The 20149-nt window shown below is 37.0% G+C and overlaps 2 protein-coding genes and 1 pseudogene across 2 annotated transcripts; 1 reads left to right on the top strand and 2 right to left on the bottom strand.

Annotated features, from left to right (window-relative positions):
* Nucleotides 1-309: 309 nt before the first annotated feature.
* Nucleotides 310-2893, top strand: LOC129889865 (uncharacterized). Its single transcript, XM_055965330.1, has one exon. It carries the CDS (start codon nucleotides 522-524, stop codon nucleotides 2772-2774), a length of 2253 nt encoding a protein of 750 aa, XP_055821305.1. The 5' UTR covers nucleotides 310-521; the 3' UTR covers nucleotides 2775-2893.
* LOC129889867 (uncharacterized) lies at nucleotides 2699-11105 on the bottom strand. Its single transcript, XM_055965332.1, has 3 exons — nucleotides 10727-11105; nucleotides 4063-4174; nucleotides 2699-2785 (listed from the first exon to the last, which is right to left on the bottom strand). Exon 1 carries the CDS (start codon nucleotides 10934-10936, stop codon nucleotides 10763-10765), a length of 174 nt encoding a protein of 57 aa, XP_055821307.1. The 5' UTR covers nucleotides 10937-11105; the 3' UTR covers nucleotides 2699-2785; nucleotides 4063-4174; nucleotides 10727-10762.
* Nucleotides 11106-18222: 7117 nt separating this feature from the next.
* Nucleotides 18223-19352, bottom strand: LOC129889870 (uncharacterized; annotated as a pseudogene).
* Between the last annotated feature and the right edge of the window lie 797 nt (nucleotides 19353-20149).

Raw genomic sequence — 20149 nt, forward strand, 5'->3', positions numbered from 1 at the left:
ACCTTATTAAACAATCAGTGGTGTGTTGGACCCATCAAGTGAGCTAATCAACGTGCTCACCAAGTTTGTATTATACCTAGTGTCCCACCTTTGACTATCAGACAATCTTGGCAACCACTTGGGGAACCTTGATATAGGCGCTTCAGATAGACTTCAAAAATTTCTAAACATGTGCTTGACTTAATATAAACAACACATCAGAGGAGTCCCTCCAGCAACGAAAGACGATTATAACTCACCAGCTGTCAAATAAATAATCATGTCAATGTCCATCATCCATCTTGCTGACTTTTCTATCATCATTCAACAAGTGAAATCATCCAAGACTAAATCAAGTTAGTGGACAAATTTCAGTGAAGATTCTACCAGGAAGAGTAAATCTTGGAAAACACTGGAAATAGCCTGAAAGAGAGTCAAAGAAATAAATACATATGGTTGCAGCAAGATACCCAGAGTAGAAACACTCCGCAAGAAATTCTCAAATACTCCACCATAGACAAAGATATCAGCTTTTAAACGAGATGGGAAAGATTGGTTGTACCATAGATGGCAACCTAGATGACTCGAAATTCAGCGATCCGATGCCATGGATCGGTATCTATGTTGCAGCAGCATCTGCAGCTTGTGCACTGGCCATGGCGATCGATGTCCTTCGTGGCCTGCGCCGGAGAAAACTCTGGTTTCCTTGCTACTACTTCTCTCTCAACGCTACAACCTTAACTCTCCTAGCTGTAGCTACCAAGTTGTCTGTCGATCTAAATACCTCCATGCCTCGCCGACAAGATCAGCTGACGAAACTTAGCAGTGCTGCTCTAATCTGTACGGTAATTGCTAATTTTTTGCCTTCTTTGGGTCTCATGGAGAACAAAGAGCTGTTGATGAACATAATGGCTTTGGGGATTTTCGTCATCACCGCCATCGTGAACATTGGCATACAATTGGCTACTGGTGTAATCTATGTTTACTTCAAAGAGCATATAGCCCTCATGTTTCTTATGCTTATTTTGCTTCTGTTACTGATCTCCTCAGCCTTGACACTACCAACTACAAAGTGTTATTTGGACCTGAAATATAACAAGAAGTACAAGTTAGCAAACAAAGAATGCAACATCAACTATACATGCAAAACACAGAAACTAAAGGACGAGCTGATGAGATTATGGACCATGGCCTATACCTCTAACCCCCACTTTGTGGTGGGGCGTTTAACGACATGCACTGCTTCTGGAGGTTTCTGCCTTCTGAGCACAGTAATTTATGCTGAAGCCATGCTTAAGTCTTACTTTCTCCATTCGAGCTTCAGCTTTTGTAGTGGAGACTCTGAATACAAGTGGTCCACAACCTTGATTCTTGTAACTCATACAGTGGCAATAGGAGTAGGAACTATTGCACCAGCTTTTAGATGGTTCCTAGCCATAAATTTCCACTGCCCCAAGAAAACAAATAATGCCTGCAAACTCACGTTGTTCAAAGTGGAGAACTACTGGATCCGTATACTGCTTAAGTGGAAAGAATGCCCGTTGGATTTCACAATTTGTGGCCGGCATGGAAGAAAATTCGCTCATAAAACAAAAAACAAACTTCTCGATATCTGCATTTGGATGCAGATTCTGATGGTGTCACTCAGTAAGATGGTTCGGCTCATTTCCACTTTCTCTGTGAGTTGGTTACTGATAAGCTGTCAGAAAGCAACCAGAATGCTGAAATGCAAAAATGTGGTGCCGAGTCATACTATCGAGTCACAAGCTAGTCTAAAGCCAGATCTTAGCCACTATGTTTTACACCTGGAAGGAGAGGAAGTATTAATTGATTTGATGATGCAAAGCAACTGTGATGTGGTAGACAAATGGATAGGGATGGGGAAAAAGGAGCAGCCTAAACATCTAATACAATTTTTGGAGAAAGTGAAGACATCACCTGGATTCAGGGGAGTGCATGAATTCGACCATGCTAAAATTCCTTCTTTAGAATCGGAAGAACCTCCTAATTGCTGGGCTCTTCCTATAGTGACACTGACAAGCATTGCAATTGCACTTCCAGACATTGATTTCCACTTAATCAAGGAATTAATAAGGAGTGTGTATGAAGGTCTCATGTATATCAAACTTGTTGAAGAGAATCTGGATAGCAGAAAAGACCTAGTATACATCAGGAAGGCGGCAGAGTTAGTGTGGGTAGAAGTTGACTTATGTTACAAGTGGCTGGACGTCGATCTCCGCAAAACTGCCACTGAAGGACAAAATCCAAAAGGCGTGCTTGAAGGACTCTCTGAGAAAGCAAAGCAGAGATTTGTCGAAATCAGAAAGAAAGATCTGAATGCTTGTTTAAAGGATTCACCTTCAAAATGGCCTACCAATATGTTGGCAGCAAACTGTATGTACAGAGTATGTCAAACTCTACTGCAAACTTCTGATAGCAAAGCATTTGAGAACAGCAAAACTATGTTTGACAGATTGTCAACCATGATTGCGGATATAACAGGTGCTTGTCTTACCAATCTTCATAGAGTTATATCCATGCAATGCCACCATGGCACCATTGAAGAGAGAGCAGCAGGTGTCCGCTCTGCCATCTTACTTATGGGGAAAGCAGAGAGTGTTCTGCATATTCTTCGTTCACAGCCACTTCCAAGTTCAGCCCCAGATCAATTGGAAAAAATTGATCATTGGCGTACACATAGCAAAGAGGTAGACTACCTCTCCTGTAGTAATTCACCCTCAAATTGTACTCCAACTTCCCAAAGTTCATCTGACTTGTATCTAACTGTGGACTAAGAAGCAAATACCTGAAAGTAGGAAAAGGAAAACGACACTACCTTAAGTTCTAATGCTATAGTATCATATTTGTTTCTATTTTAATATTTATAAGAAACAATCGAAATTTATTTGTTTCATATCAAGACTCTAGCTTGTTGTTTAAATAATAATTCACAATTTTCCCTATGAAAATAACAGAGAAATGTTCCAACTCAATCCAGAGTGTGAAAATCTGCAAGGATGACCTACAATAGTTCAGTTATTTCATTGCCAAATTCTGTATTTGTGTGAGCCTGTAAGGTAATAATTATTTATGCAAGCAATACTCCCGTAGACATGGTACACAAATGTGAGCATCTATCTAGAGAGTTTAGCCTAATACACGACTTTACAAGAAGGCATGCAATTATCTATGTAATTGGCACATCATACTTGCTCAAAAATATCACAAAAAACTTGAAAATTATCCTAAAAAGGGCAGCCCGGTGCACTAAAGCTCCCGCTATGAGCGGGGTCCGGGGAAGGGCCTGACCACAAGGGTCTATTTTACGCAGCCTTACCTTGAAAATTATCCTAATGAATAAAAAAAATTCCAAATCTTCAAGCGATCTTCTGTATCCTAATGAACACAAAAGACTATTGACTTCCAGTAAGCTGTAAGAATTTAAATCAATTGTGAGTTTATGACTATTCGCAGTGAGGCAAAGAGTTTGATGATGAAGATAAAGTGTTGTGCTAAACAATAATTTAGTTGAAGATAAAATAATATCCTCCTATCTGAAATAACTACCAAACAATTGCCCAGTCAAGTGCGAAGTTGGGAAATCCCACACCATACCACGGAAATCACTAAAGATGCAAAAAACATCCCTTCTCAAAGCTGAAGATCCACATCACAGTGCGACCACCAAAAGACCAAAAAACAACAGACTCAGCAGCACATAACTGGACACCGACCTCTCCTAATCTATTTTTTCTATTATGGTCACCGTATGGTCTACCCCTCCACCCAACAAACAGAATCAAGAAGGCGTGTGGGGTAAACAAAAGAAAACAGAAGCAGAGAAGAAAAATAGAGATATTACCAAATATAGAGGAGTACTCAGCGGCTGTCAACAATGCATAATTAAATATTTATCAAGTTTCCAGAACCAAGAGGTCCCATCAGTTAGATCATAGAAGAACATAAGCATCCAGAATAACACAGAAGCACACTTTTAAAGAAGAGATTGCACATAATTGAGAACTTACATAAGAACAGCAGTTTAAGGAAAGCTTCGAGCCACGAAAAGAATATATTCAATACCTATTATAATACAGAGGACGGAGGAGCACGCTCTGCATCTTTCCAAACACAGAGACAATAGCAAAACAACCACTTGCACCCTTGAGTCAAATCATGAATACCCAACCATATCCTTGAGACCACCCCAAGGAAGAATCCACCAAACCAAGCAAGAACCCAAAGAAGTCGACATTAGTATGACTAGTAAAACAATATTAATATCACTATTAGCAAATAAGAAGAGAGACAAGAAATCAAATCCAAAGAGACTGCTCCACGATCTATCTTGCTTGTGCCACATAGGGACTCATTTGCATCAACATAGAGAAGGTTTTTAGTAAATAAGGACAGAAATCCTTTAGCAATGTTTTTATTTTTGATAAAGTAAACTAATTTCATTTATAATGGGATGAGAACTCTGGTATATAAGTGGTATCCCAAGAAGTACAAAACCTACGTAACGATAATAGACACCCAATCTTCCACACGAATTGGAATCTAATGGGTGCACCAAAAAGAAATAATCTAACTAGAGTTTATTCCTCAAATGTACAAAATCATTTTCTGCTCCTTCAAAAGCTAGCCGGTTTCCCTTTTTCCATTATCCATATAATCCAAATGAGTGCTAGTGGAGCGATATCCCACACCTTCTGGTTTCTCCTCATTCTTCTAAATGTTCAGTTGACAGGCTTCATTCACGGTGCGTGCATCACCCCTTTGAAGTCTGAACCATCTAAAGGTGTTCAATCAAAAGAACAAGCGAGATACTACATGACAATGTAAAAGGAGGTGGTCCACACCCGAGCTCTTACACATAAAACATCAACTGGTATATGTTATACTCCTCTTCATCAAGTTTCAGCAGTCAAAACCACTCCCACCTGCCAACCAAGTCAAGAAACACACCTTCTGATATCTAAATTAATAAATGTGGAAAGGAAGAGTCCTCAAAACTCCTTTAAAACTGCTCCAATCCAGACGGGAAACTGAGTGCAGAAATAATTCTCAAGAGTGTCTGGCCAAAAACAATACGAATGGAAACTTTAAGCAAGGTTTGCATCACCCACCTAATCTCTCTCATTGTAAAACTAGTTCACATATGGACAGCTAATAAAGGGATGGCAATGCCTAAATCAGAGCTGATAATCATTTAAGTACTACTTGTGCAATTTTTTCAACCAAGGGATCAATAAGTTTTCCAAACTACCTGACACCAATTAGTACTTTGAAAAAGTAAATTAAGCTTAAGTTACACTCACCCCTTCATAAAATCAACTATTTACTGCACACAAATGTTGGCTTTTTTACCAGACAATCAATCAATCAAGCTGACTACGCTCGAGCAGAGCCCAGACCCGGAGGTGGTGGCTGAACTCGCCGCAGAGTTCAGGAGCGGAAAGCCACTTGACATAGAGCTTTTTTGCCATTCCCTAACCTAAAGACTAGTTGCCCCAGAGCCTTGAGATCTTTCTTTTGCTATTCTCCAGCAGCTATAGGAGTTCCCGTTCTCGCTTTTCTTGATCTTCCAAGCTTGAAGCTCGCCTGCTTACCGGACGACTCGTAGGAGGTGAGAAGGGCCCTTACTCCGTCCCACACAGTGTATTACTATCGGCCCTAGTGCTTAGTGAGGAGATAGCACCGGAGGGAGGAAATTCTCGCGAATAAGGAAGCACTAAATTGACTTAGCATGCCAGTCTAATCTAACCTTATAGACTAAAAGGAAGGGATGAAGGAACTCAAAGCAAAGAAATGGAACCTAGAGAGAGAAGAAAAGCTTAGCGAGGCGGGGCAACTCGAGTTAGACGAGAGGCAAGGATGTAATTTCAAAGAGGCTCGACCGGACCCAAGAACCGGACAGAAGACAAGAGGTATAGCTCTCGCCTCAGCTTTTTCTTTGAAATTGGAGACTGTTCCAATTTCCAGGATGAAGTCTACCTTTGTAATGTCAAGCTGAAAAGGGGGGGATAGCACTAGAGAGTCGGGAACTTTCACTGCAACTGAAGAGGCTCACACCTTCCATCAACCTAACCTATCAACAAAAAGAACCGAGGGATGGTGAGAGTTCATAAGAGCCCGAATTGAACTTTGAAAAAGTGTTTATTTGGTTGAGAAGAATAAGACTTTTGACTCCAAGCCTACCCTACCCAAAATTTTCCGCTATTAAAGGATGGAGCTTTCGCTGTGCATCAATAAGAAGGAAGAGCCTTCATCTCTAAAGCACAATAGAAATATCTTTAATCATCAGGCAGGTGGCAACGAACAGGCCGTAGGCAGCGGAGGACCCTTTACCAATCAAAGTCTTTCCCCCTTAATCTGCATCCGAAATTCCAAATATGTAGTAAGGATGAAATGAAATGAAGGAGCGGACCTCAGGGAGTTTTTCCAGAGCTGAATTGTGTGTGCACTTCTGTCAGAGCAGAATCACGTGTGTACTTGGTGTATAACCTTAGCAGCCAAGCCGTAAAAGGTAATGTGAATTAGTATGACTCCTCTCACTCTCAGGGACGGATTGAACAGCAGTTGCTAGGGAAGCATCTTTATCATTGGTTCATCAGAAGCCATCACGAAAGCAACGTTTCATTTCTGGGTGTATGGATTGGATTCAGTCAGCCTCACGACATAATCAGAGTGAGGCTTTGGTTATCGTTAAACGCTTCTCCAAAGGCGCCAGCTCGCTCTAGTACCCTGCGATAAGGATGAGAAAAGGCCAAAGAGTGAATAGGAGGGAATAAGGGCATCATTCTTAGCTCTTACTATTTGAGAGTTGAAGCGTAATGATCATACGTCTGTAATGCATTGTATGTCCCATAATAGGTCCCAGTCTTCTACTCTTTCTCAGAAGTCCTTTCCTTTTTCTCGAAAGGGTGCCCATTGGAATATCTTCTCACTCCCTTCGTGATTCCAGGGGGGATCAGGAAGAGAAGCTTCCTATCCATCCCCGGACGAAAGTAACCTAAGTTTGATTGGCTGATTAAAAAGGGCATCCTCATCGCACCCTTGTCTTTGTTCTTTTTTAAATGCTTAAGGGACTTCTTTCAATGTCAATGATTCGGGTACTACTAGGCACAACATAGTGAGAAGTCGTTATGCTCTGTTCATCTACCTTCCTCAGGGTACTCAACAACTAGAGTCATTGCCACTTTCAATGATGGACACCGGCCCTTGTGTTAAAGTAGCATCGAGTTTCGCTTGAAAACCGGCAAGTTTCAAGTTTCCAAATAAGTGGTACCCTTTCATCCCAGAGGCTCGCTCGGAAAGGCTGCTATAACATATTGTTTGACTTAACTCTACTCTAGTAGTCACAGTCGAGCTATTTTTCTGCAAGACCTCCCCTACAGTATCGTCACCGCAGTAGAGTTTAACCACCAAGTTCGAAATGGATTGGTGTCATTCCTCTATTCCTCTCGTATATCGTCGTAACGCCCTTAATGCTAGGTTTTGAAAAAGACTTTTCATGTCATTCCTATTTAGGCGATGAAACAAGGGAGTTCTTTCGCAGAGACAAGGGAAAACAATCATTCAATGAGGTATGGTACCACATAAGAAAGACAAGTTATTCTTGGGCTACTCAACCGATAGGAATAGGGGCTTGTTTCCACAACTGAAAGAGAATCTGAAGCAGGATCGAAAACAGAATAAGATTGAGGAGCGAAAAGCCACTCGGCTCAAGCCGAGGAATGGGGGAGGGGGACCAAGCAGGGCATAGCTAGTGGCATAGGAGCCAACTCAGCATCAGCGGCTTCGTGCCGTACTCTGCTGCCATAATCAAAGGCGAGAGGCTCCAAAAGTGGATGTGATTGGCCTCAGAGGAGAGGGGAGGCAACTTGGGATGAAGTGAAGATGAAGTAAGGATGGCTTGATGCCTCTGGAACTCCTTTTTCTCGGTAAGGATAGGTACGAAGTCACTCGACTGAAAACGAAGTTCTTGCTGCGGGGTGGGCTTGGCGAATAGAAGTAGGCGGTTCAAAAGCAGTATGGGATGGATAAAAGGCGATAAGGGAGGTATTTATAGATTCTAGAGCTCAGGGGAAGTTTGGAACCCTAGTAGCAAAATGGAATCAGTTTACCGGGCTGACTTCCATGCCAACACGAGTAGTTTAACTCATCACTAATTTAGAGATGGATAAAATTGCTTCTTACCCTTATTTTAATGTAAAGGATCTAGTAGGTTGGGTAGCTTTTGCTATCTTTTTTTCCAAACCCAATCTTATTTTCTTAGGGTTATGGTGGAACTATGTTTAAACTAACTTCCCCTCCCCTTCAACCTGCCGCCTTCAATCTTTTCCATCGTTTTGACTGGGTAGAATGCAAGCGCGAACGAACTCTGAATCCGGCACCCCCCAACCATTGTAAAATTGAGCACAACTAATTCTGTGGCACAAGATGCGCTAGTATTGCAAAGGCAGGAATGAGTTCACAACGTTTGAATAAGCTACTCGACCGACATTTCTCGAGCGCAGGATGATGTGGACCTCCTTTACTTGATCGTCAAGAAGAGTTAGTAGCGCTTCGCCCTCAAACCTTTATGATTTCATGCCGAACCAGGTCTCCATCTTCGAACTTCTCGTTCAATGAGATCCCAGGTCTCTCCGCTTGCTAACGACGGAACGCATCGCCAATTAAAGGGTCCCTGAATTCAGCTTCAGAAAAAAGAAGGTCAACCGCTCCAACAGAGTGAGAGTTGTTTTCCCGCTTCAAGCCCGATTTCAGGTGGCGCACCCTCCACACAAGCACCGTCCGACGAAGGGACATTAACGGCAAGTTTAATGCTTGATGACATGGATACTAATGAAGCATTTTTAGAGCCCGTTTGGATGGGCTTAAAAAAAGTAACTTTTATGTATAAAGTGCTTTTAGAATTTTAAAGTGTTGAAAGTTATTTTTATAAATAAGCAGTTGAGTGTTTGGATAAAAGTGCTTAAATGAGGAAAATTATGTGAATTTTAGGATTAAAAGAATAAAATTGGTAGTTTGGGAATTTAGTTAAAATATAAGGGATATAAAAGTAATTTTCATGGTCAAAGAAAATGACTTTAAGCACTTATAAAAAAAAAGTTAGGAATCCTAACTTTTCATTTTTGACTGACTTTAAGAACTTTCTGGCTTAAAGTTAGCATTAGGCAAACACGTCCAAAAGCTGAAAAGGGGCTTTAAGTTGGTTTTGACCAACTTAAAGCCAATCCAAACGGGCTCTTAATCAATCTTAATGTTCACAAATGCTTCAATAACAAAAGTAGCATAAAACACTGTCAGCTAGGATCATTGCTGATCCTAATTCCTAACCACCAAGCATACTGCAGAAGAACAAATATTTCCAGGGAAATTATTAATCTGTTTCCTTCACTGTTTCATCACATAAGTTGTTTCAACAAAAGCTTATTCTTTCTTGGTCAGAACGGATTGCATATCTGAAATACTTGTTACGGATTTTGCTGCATATATTTTCTGCTTAATCTCCACTGAAGAAAAAGTTGGATAAGTAAATCCTGAAAACTGATGTTCATAACAGACATCTGAATGAGAGAGGTGAAAGATTATGAATACTTCCGTATGACTTAATTATCACTTACTGCTATAAATCATTAGATTCATTCTATCCCTTTGCACTTTTATGTTGATATAGACATTATAGGTACCAATGCAGAATGAGATCTTTTCTGTTGTCGGCAATAATTGCAGTATATCAACAGGATATAAGCTTAGGGAAAAATCTGGTTACCATATGCCAAGCAAAATACAACTTGAAATACTCATAACCAGATGAAGTTCCTTGGATCAGTGCTACCACAAGTTGCAAATACTTTGATTCTGTTTTTGGTTGTATAGTCTTGGAAGTCATCATATCGACAAGAAAACGATTCAGTCAGAGACTTGCACAACTATTGAAATATGTCAATCACAAAAACGCCATACTCAACTTGTTAAAAGAATGGGCTTTAGAACTAGACCTCCCTTTTAGTGGAATAGAGGTCTGATTTCTACATGCATTTGTTTGCCTTTCCTTTCTGTATATTTAATAAACTTTGGCTAGCTGGTGGTGAAATAAGATGCATAAACTGTGATTGTTAAAGAGCAAATCCCACCCATTTTGAAAGGAAAAAAAAAACATCCATAAGAGAACATTACTGCATGTAATCTTATCTAGCAATTCCATAAGCTGGTCTTAGCCCTACAATTATTTATCCCTTTCACAAATCGCGCTCATCTCAGTATATTCTGAGATAACTGCCAACAAATGAGACATAGGCTCATTGAATTCACCAAATTCTCATATTTCACAAATCTCCTCACCATTGGCTTTATTATTCACTGGACAATTTCCATCTAAAATTTATCCTCTCAATCAACTACACCTCAATCCCAAATCAATCAGAGAGAACTATATGGATCCGTATTCAATACAAAATTCAGCCCATATTATTTAAATATAGAAGTAAAAGACATAATGTTTCCTTTGTTTCCACCACCCAACGAGATAGCAATGTAAGGAACATCAATCTAATCAAAACAACTGAAGAAAAATCTCTTTTCATTGATAAATCGTATATGATAAAAACATTGAAAAATTCAATAAACTTCCTCAAATTCCCAAAACTGACCCACCCAAAAAAAAAATCTAATTTGCCAACCGCTTCCCCACCCACCCCCAAGGTTACACAATAGTTCAAATTCAAAAACTAAGCACCTGGTGATTCAACAAACGACGCCGTAACGAATAGTCCTAATTTTCATCATCCCTCTTCTTGGGTTTGCGATAATTCTCTTCAAAATGCTTGGCGATAACAAGTCCAGTATTGACGAGCTTCTGAATATTGGGGACGTTGTAGTTTTGGGCCAAGTAGACACCCAAACCTGCACCAACAACAAACGTAAATGTGCTTCTGAAAAACCCCATTGAAGATCAAAACTGTTTTTCTTCTTCAATTAACCTTTTTTGGGTTCGATTTGACTGAAATCTAGGGTTTTAAAGCATTTTGGATTTTGTTAATTCTTTGAGGATTTAGAAAATTTTAGAGAATTATATAAGTTTGAAAATTTTGCTCCTTCTCCAAGGTTCTTGCTGCTTGCAGTCTTGCAAAGAAGGAAATGTGGGACCCTTGTTGTTTTTCCGGGTTTGGATGTTGGGAAAATTAGTAAATATATACTAGTTAATTGGCTAATATAACTATAGTTTGAATTAATTATGGCTCGCGACAAACATCTAACTGTAATTACAGTTTGAATTTTGTATAATTCACGTGATTATAGAAATGTTGTGTGCGATTATACAAATATTGTACGCAAATACAGTTTGAATTTTGTATACTTCGTGCGATTTATACAAACGTTGTGCGCGAATTGAATTATATAGCGAAATATACAAACAATATAAACTGTATAACGAATTATACAAACGTTGCACATGAATTGTATGGTGAAATATACAAACAGTATACAAAAATTGCAAATTATATAGCGAATTCCACAAACTTATACAAAAGTTGCGCGAATTATATAAACACTGTTATTACTATAGCTACGAATTATAATTAGCAAACTATATCTATGAAGTATAATTAAGGTATTTTTGAATGACTATATGCGAAAATTCTCCGATGTTGTAGTCTAGAAACTTTTAACGGGCTTTACGGCCCAGTAACTGTAACTTAGAACTTACAATGGCCCAATTTTAATTGGGGCCGAGGGGAAAATAGAAGGCCCAATGTCGTTCTCCAACTTCCTAAATTGTATCTAACAGTGGACTGAGAAGCAAATGTCTGACATCTTGTTTGGATGGTTGCTCCCAGAACAGGCTCAAGGCCATATCTTCCAACATTTTCTTACTTCTATCCCTTTGAATAGCAAAGTTGCCCGCGCCGTTCCATTCTTGAGTGAGCTGGAGCGCAGCCATCTTATCCACTGAACTAGCTAGAAGCTATCGCTTCGGGTCGAAGCACTAAAAGAAAAGGACCGGGAAACGCGGCGGAGTCGCGAGCTTGTTGTAGTCGGTCCTAAGGGGAGAACCTTGCTGCTTACTTGCTATATCCCCGCGTCCTTGCACGGCTCGGCTCGTTCTTCCCACAACAAGGAGATGAAAATCACTGGAATGAGGACCCAGCTCTACACAATACATTCAAAAGGGAGAAATTTTAGCGGCTCATATTTCAAATAAAGATCGCCGCGTGGAAAACTCATTTTTTTTGGGGGGGGGGGGGGGGTTGTCCCCACTGGGGCGGAGTGGAAGAAGGGGGGATTCTCGAACGCGGAAAAGGATCCAATGAATTCGAAAGAATTGAATCTTACAACGAACATGAGTTTTTCCATTGTAAATTCGTACGGAGTGAAAGATAGCCCTAAAGTGAGGGCCCCGGAGATAGTATTTCTCAACTGTCGATCGACGTGACAATCATGCCTGCTTGACAAAGCCTTTTTCATTCAGTCTCCCAATAAACGGCTAAAACAATATGTTGATGTCTCTAGTAAACCAAAGTCATCGTTTAATAGCTATTTTGCTTAACTTTCTTCTGTCTTCGCTATCGCTCGTAATGGTCGACAGTATTCCTGCCATACTTGAATTCCTATTATTTAGAGCTAGAAGCTCGCCAGAAGCTCGAGCACACGCAATGGAGCCCTGGGTTACCGAAAGCGATCAATCTCCAAGTCTTGCAAGAGACTTTTAAACAGTTCTTTTCGGTCTTTCAGGTCCGCTTGTCATATCAGGTGACGTGGAGAAAGCAGCTAAGAGTATTTGAACTTTTTGTTTGAAAAAAAAAACAGAAAGAATGAGATGTGAAAGAATTTTTTGAATTGTATATATTGTTTCATAATGTGTTGCATTATATTGTAGTATGTTGTATTGTATTGTTGTATCGTTTCTCTTCATTACATAATGTCATACATCAACAATTTGAAGGATAAACCTACCAGAACGATAGGGTAAAAGATAAAATATGATTATTAGATAATAAGCAAAGACAAAATGAAGGGGAAAATGATAATGACGCGATCAAACCAAATTAGACGTTACATAAAATGATACCTTTCTTCGTTACATAACGATGGATTTAATGATACGATACAATAGGTTTAAGTAACAATCAAAACAAACATGGTAAAAACTAACAACACAATACAATACAATAGATAACAACCATCCAAACAAAATCTCTGATAAAAAAGCCAGGCTAAGTTCTGTTGCTGTAGTATCATATTTGAAAAAAGTGATTTACAAGATGCAAGAAATCTATCCTGCAACACTATATCTTTTGTTTGTGCTTTTTGAATTCTGAGTTAGCGTTATTATCCTACCCTACTGTATAGATCATATAAGAAAACAAATGATTTCGATATTGTAAAATATTTGTATGTTAACAAGACTAGAGTTGTTATAAAGTTTGTATGTTTTGTAGTTTAGTTACTCCCTAATTTTCAGTTGAGTCCCTCTGAATGTTGCTGGGAAACTTAGCGTTGGTTTATGAAAATCCTTATAAATAATTATGTTTTTGGAACCTCAGGAAATCCCGTAGTCGTCGCATCCTTCAGTTGGAAGCTTGCAAATCAAACCACACTAGGCTAGTAGGCTAGCCTGGTGCAACAATTGGTGGAATTGATCTTCGGCTTTCCTTGTGAGATACCATTTGTTGCACCAATTCAGCCACCCTTACGGGTCCTTATAATTAGTTATAATAGCCATTATGTTGAATGAAAAATCAAAATTATCTTCACTCTTGCATTTCCTATTTTTTCGTTTTTCTTAATTATGTATGTTCTTCGTTTGTGAATCTTTACTAGCCTACTCGCTACAAATGATCTAGAGATGACGATCTTCGACCTCACTTAAGTTGCAATGCTCAACATATTCACTAATAGACCAATGTACATTTTATTTAGACATTCAAACTACAACAGTTTTGTATGTTAGATGTCATCTACAAATATATATAGCCACACAAATAATAGCTAAGTGAGTATCTTAAAATTCAATAAATAGAAAAATAACTCAACATGAGAGAACCCGAAGAAAAGTCATCCATGGTTGGCTGTGGTCCAGATTTATTCGTAAGTGCAATTTCCAATGTTGTTGGAGTCAAAGACAAGAAAAGTCTATTGAAGAAGATGCAGACTGAAAAGTCAATCATTCCTTGGATAGGTTATAATTGTCGGGGTGGGTGGAGGGGGTTTTCCCTTTAATTTAATTTTTTTTACTAAATAAGGAACTAAATTATGTGAAGGGGATAACAAAAATTGAAACTAAAAGAGGTTGTTTGAATTAGCTTAAAAGCTTATTAAATCTGTTTTAAAACTATTTTCAGTTTTTGAAAGTATTTGAGAAACTTAAAAATAACTTAAAATAAATTTAAAATGACTTTAAAAAAGGCTAAAAGCTAAAAATAGCATTCCTCCAATTTTTTATTTTTTGGCTTAATAATCATTCAAGTTTGACCAATACTATTACTTTTCTACCCCAATTTTTTTAAATAATCTCAAATCTACTCTAATGAAATAAAACTCAAACATCTTATCTTTCCCTCTCAATGTTTGTCTCTTTGTGAAGTGATGCCTACAACGTTTCTTTTTTATTTTCTCTCTTTTTCACCAAAATTTCACGGAGCTATCGACATTAGAGTGAGTTATTTTTCATTCTCTCTTGATTTCTTTTTCTTATTTATTTATGCATTTTGGAATTATGTTGTAAAAATTGGCTTAAATAATAAATTTCTATTAAAATTGATATATTAAAAGTAAAAATTTATTTTTAGTAATTAATGTTAACAGTACAATATGAAAACATGAAGAGAAGGAGTACCTTATTAAACAATCAGTGGTGACCCATCAAGTGAGCTAATCAACTTGCTCACCAAAATTTGTATCATACCTATTGTATGAGCCGGTTTGGGCGAGTTTAAAAAAGTAACTTTTATGTATAAAGTGTTTTTAGAACTTTGAAGTGCTGAAAGTTATTTTTATAAATAAATAATTAAGTGTTTGGATAAAAGTGCTTAAATGAGGAAAATGATGTGAATTTTAGGGTTAAAAGAATAAAAAAAGGTAGTTTGGTAATTTAGTTAAAATATAAGGGATATAAAAGTAATTTTCATGGTCAAAGAAAATGACTTTAAGCACTTAGAAAAAAAAGTTAGAAATCCTAACTTTCTATTTTTGACTGACTTTAAGAACTTTATGGCTTAAAGTTAGCATTAGGCAAACACGTTCAAAAGCTAAAAAGAGATTTTAAATTGATTTTGACCAATTTAAAGCCCATCCAAACAAGCTCTATATCAGACAATCTTGGCAACCACTTGGGACCCTCTTAATAATGGCGCTTCAGATAGACTTCAAATATTTTTAAACAAGTGTTTGACTTTAATATACCGGAAAATGGTTATATACGGTCCTTAACTTAGCGAAAATATTTTGATATATCCTTCGTTGAAAGTTTTTTTGATTCATTTATGTCCTCATCGTCCAACTTTTTGAATATGTATATCTCTATAAATGTTAGTTATTTTGCTGGAAATAACCAACTCATTTTTATTTTTCTTAAATTAACATCTGAAATTGCCACATAGCCCATTAATTGTCACATGACATTTTTATTAAGTTCACCTTTTTAATATCTGAAAATATCCGACCCGAATTATATCCGATCCAAAGAAAATCATCCCTTTTAATTCAAAATTAAAGTCCTAACTGTGGAGCATCTTCTTCATTACAAGCTAAAAGAAGCTCGCCAATGGAATTTCTGAGAAGCCCACACCGATTTCATTTCAAGTTCTAGTCATCTTCCCCCGTTAAAATTTTAAAACAATGAGTTAGGATTCGCGTGTTTCAAGTAGGTCAACAATGAACTATCAATGTGGTAGTGCAACGAGGATTTTTACGGCTTTCCCTCCAAAGAATGCTAGAAGGCGCTTTTATAAGTGTTCTAAGCCTGTAAATTCATCATACAATTTCATTAATTTAAATATTTTCAACCATTATTGATTTCAAGTTCATATTTTGTGCAGGATTTTTAATGTGATTTTTCGAAATGGATTGATGATCCGCTCTATCCTAGAGTTGCAAATCTCATCCACAATTTAAAGAAGGAAAACGATAATCTTCATCGTGAAAAGAAAGCTTTGGAGACAAGGATTGTTGATCTTCAAAAGTATTTGACATCTGAAATTGAAGAAAATTGTGAGCGTCTAAATGAAAATTAGTGTATTCAAAAGTGGGGAGATTGTTGTTGATAAGTGTTTGGTGGATATACAAAAATCTAAGAAAAAAATCTGTAAAATGTGGATTGTAATAGCTATGTTGTGGTGTTATTTTGCAGGATTCATCACTTTTTTGTGATGAAATAGAAATACCTATCTTTTGTCATGTCTATTTTCTAATGTTTAACTTAGAAAATGTTAAGCATATATGATGTGGTTGATGACTTTGAAATTTTAATTCATATTTTGATTTATATATGATTTATCAATTTCAATATAGGAATAATTCTGATGTTGTTCAGAACATATTTGATAATTCAACTTCAATTGAATAGATTTGTTGGTTACCAGTGTTGGTTACCAGCCATGAACATGTCCATAGTTACAGGCACAACGTTTGTATCTCTTTGTCGCCTTACCAAGCTGAAGTCCAAAGAATCGGCTATATCACCTGATTCATTACATATGAAGAAGCATAAAGTTAGTCTACATTGCTGGACAAGAGAGAGTTTAATTAATTTCATACAATACTATAATTAACTTACACAAAAGATTAATTATAATACATACTGCAATGGTGTCATAAATTTCATTCAACAACAACACATCAACATAATTGAAGAAAAACAAATAAGATAAACATAACCAAAAGAAAATGTCATTAATATCATTCTACGGAGACAAATGAACGTTTCACCTAACTTAATTTTTATGTGCTTAATGAACTAGCCCCAACAAATTTACCACCAAACTATATTGTTTGTCAACCAATTGTGGTTAACCATCAGAGGATTAAGACAAAAATCAACATAGAAAAGAAATTACTGAATATCATCATCGAGGGCAAGTTCTCCTCTCTAGGGGTGAGCATAAATATTGAAAAATCAAATCGAATTTAACTAATTCGGTTCTTCGGTGTTTTGGTTTGGTGTCGAATTTTTTTTCCGAAACTTCGATTCTTCGATTTGGTGTTCGGTGTAAGTGTCACAAAATCATGGTGCACCGAAGAACCGAAGTTTTATTAAATAAATTTAAAATAATATTTTAAATTATATTATTTATATATTTTTGACTCAAAATATTTTAATTTTTATCCAACCTAATGACCTATTTTAAATTTTGGCCCAAATTTTGGAGCACAAATTTAAAAGGCCTAAATTAAACTCAGGCAGCGTATTCACTATTCAGTTTATGCTATCATGACTTGTTTTCAATACTATGTTATCATGGCTTGATGTGAGAGTAGACTTGGCAAAATCTAATAGATATGATCTCAAGTTATTCAAATGTTTACATACATCTTCAGAAATTCTATTTTCATGTACACATAACCTATGGACAATAATTTGTAAAAGTTGTTGGCAATTAGTGATACAACAACAACAACAACAACAACCCAGTGAAATCCCACAACATGGGGTCTGGGGAGGGTAGAATGTACGCAGACCTTATTCCTACCAAGGTAGGACGGCTGTTTCCTGAAGACCCTCGGCTCAGTAAAAGCATAAATGCATAAAAAATGTTAGATAAGAATACGAAATTAAAAGCTTTATGAGAAAAACAACAAACAAATAACGAATAGATAACAAATAAATACAAATAACAAATAACGATTAAATAAATAATGATAGCGTCACAGGTAAAATAGAGTAATCAAAACATAGAAAGTAATAAATAATAACAGAAATAACATAAATCAGAAGTCACAGCTTGTTGGCGATTAGTGATATGAACAATAATTTGTAAAAGCTACTGGCAATTATTGATATTCTATTCTATTTTCATGCAAGAATTTTTATATCGAAAAATCATTTTAAAAACATCGAAATAAACCAAATCGAACCTAACTGATCTAGTTTGGTTTGAAATATGGTGCACACTTTTTCAAAATCGAACACTGAAGAACTGAATCGAATTTTAACAAAATCGAACCGACGCCCGCCCCTACTCCTCTCCACTAAACCCCCATCATTTTGAACCTTTTTCTTTTTTGCCTCCACATGTCCAGAAAAGGCAACTTATTTGCCCTTCCATGTTGTTTTGACGGGAGAATAAGGTAGATTAGTTGGCACTGAGGCACCACTACGATCTTCAGTAAATTAAATTTTTTTATACCAATTGGAACACTTCTTGTCTTCAACTTATCAACCCTTAACTCTAGTTCACGAATCACCTTTGATCTTAGGGGGGAATCTTTTTCATTTTTAACATCAGGGCAATATGGTTCAAACACTTGAGGTTGAAAAGTGAACTCTTGTGTACCAACCTCGTCTCATATTCACTCTCCATTATTCCTGACTATGAACTGTTGTCAGTCATTGATCTTTTTTCTCTCCTTGAATATGCATTATTTTCAGTAGATGTTTTGAAAATTGTTATCAATAAGTATGTTGTTAATGAACTTACAATTAAAAAAAGAATATTGTCAGTAAGTATTTTGTAGCTTACCTTGTAACAACCCCTTACATTATGGTTTGGACAGTTACTACATGTAATTTGAGTGCGCTTTATATACTGGGACCACTCAGCTTTCCTTTTTCTTGCTTAATTTGATTTTCTATTCCTTTTCACTTTAGGTCTGTCAACTTGTTTCACAACATCAGGAGGTAACATTGCACTTGAAGGATCAACCTTTCAGAACATCTGACCTTTTATACACTGCATTTGTGTTTATAGATTAGGATATAAACCTCTTCAGTATACTACAATTGGATTTCAGTTATGGGATCTACTTTTTTATGTTGTCAATGCTTTGATGGCATGAGGATAGAGAATACCTGATAAATCTCAAATTCTACAGGTGCATTTTTTTTGCTCAAAATTGACAGTGTGTCTGTCTTCTCCATAAGACACTTCAAAGCCCCAAACTCTATTGAATTTCCCCTTACAACCATGTGTTATGTCCCTGAAGTCAATGTACAACTTCATGCAAGCTGGTCTAAAATCAGTAATCCAAGTCCTCAATTTATTTTCATTTTTCCCTAGCAATTTCATCACTTTTATTCTTATGTCTTCTAACATCTTGATTATTGGCTTTCCTCTAGCCTCAAAGATACATGCAATGAATGATTTAATGAAGTTGTTATTAACCATCATATTCTATACACTAAGTATCAAAATAAGTTCTATACTATGCCTTTGGTGGGTATTTCACCAAATCCCTTGCAACATCTTTTAATAATTTTCCTAATTATTCAATTCGTCCTTGAACTCTTCATCATATGAACTACATGCACTCCACCACATAAGCTTTCTCATTTAACTACTCCTCCACTTTTTGCACAATTTATTCTCAATATGTCTCATACAATACCTATTTTGAGCTTCAGGCAAGACTTTGTCAAACATCTAACAATCCCTTTAACAATTGAAATTACCACAGTGAAATAAAAAAAGGAAAAAGGGATATTGTAACACCCCCTAAAACGTTGTATGTGGTGTTTCAATTCTCGATGAAAATAATAGTGCTTCTGTATTTTAGAAATAACTTTTCATAGAATAGTTCAAATTAGGTGATTCAAATTTCTAAATAACCCCAACGGCATTAACTACAACTTTCATGGGATCATATCTTAAGATTCGGAGGATACTTAGGTCAAATAAATTAATTTTTGTAAGACATGGTGTTGTGATAAAATGAAGTGTTTGTAGAAGAAAAATCATATCTCACGGTAGAATGCTCCAAATCGGTTGATTCTTGAACTACATGAAAGTATACTTCTATATCTACAATTCATATGAAGACACCAAATCCTAATTAGGAAGTTATTTTGTTCAAACGCAGCTCCGAAAAAGAGTATTCCGTTAAAAGAAGATTCATCTCACCAACTATGGAAAGATCTAGATCTATTTGACACCACCCATGATATCAATAGTCCTCCATTTGACATCGTCCATGAGATCACAATCCTCCATTGAATTTTCAAGAT

This window comes from Solanum dulcamara, chromosome 5 (genome assembly GCF_947179165.1).
Source record: "Solanum dulcamara chromosome 5, daSolDulc1.2, whole genome shotgun sequence".
NCBI lineage: Eukaryota > Viridiplantae > Streptophyta > Magnoliopsida > Solanales > Solanaceae > Solanum > Solanum dulcamara.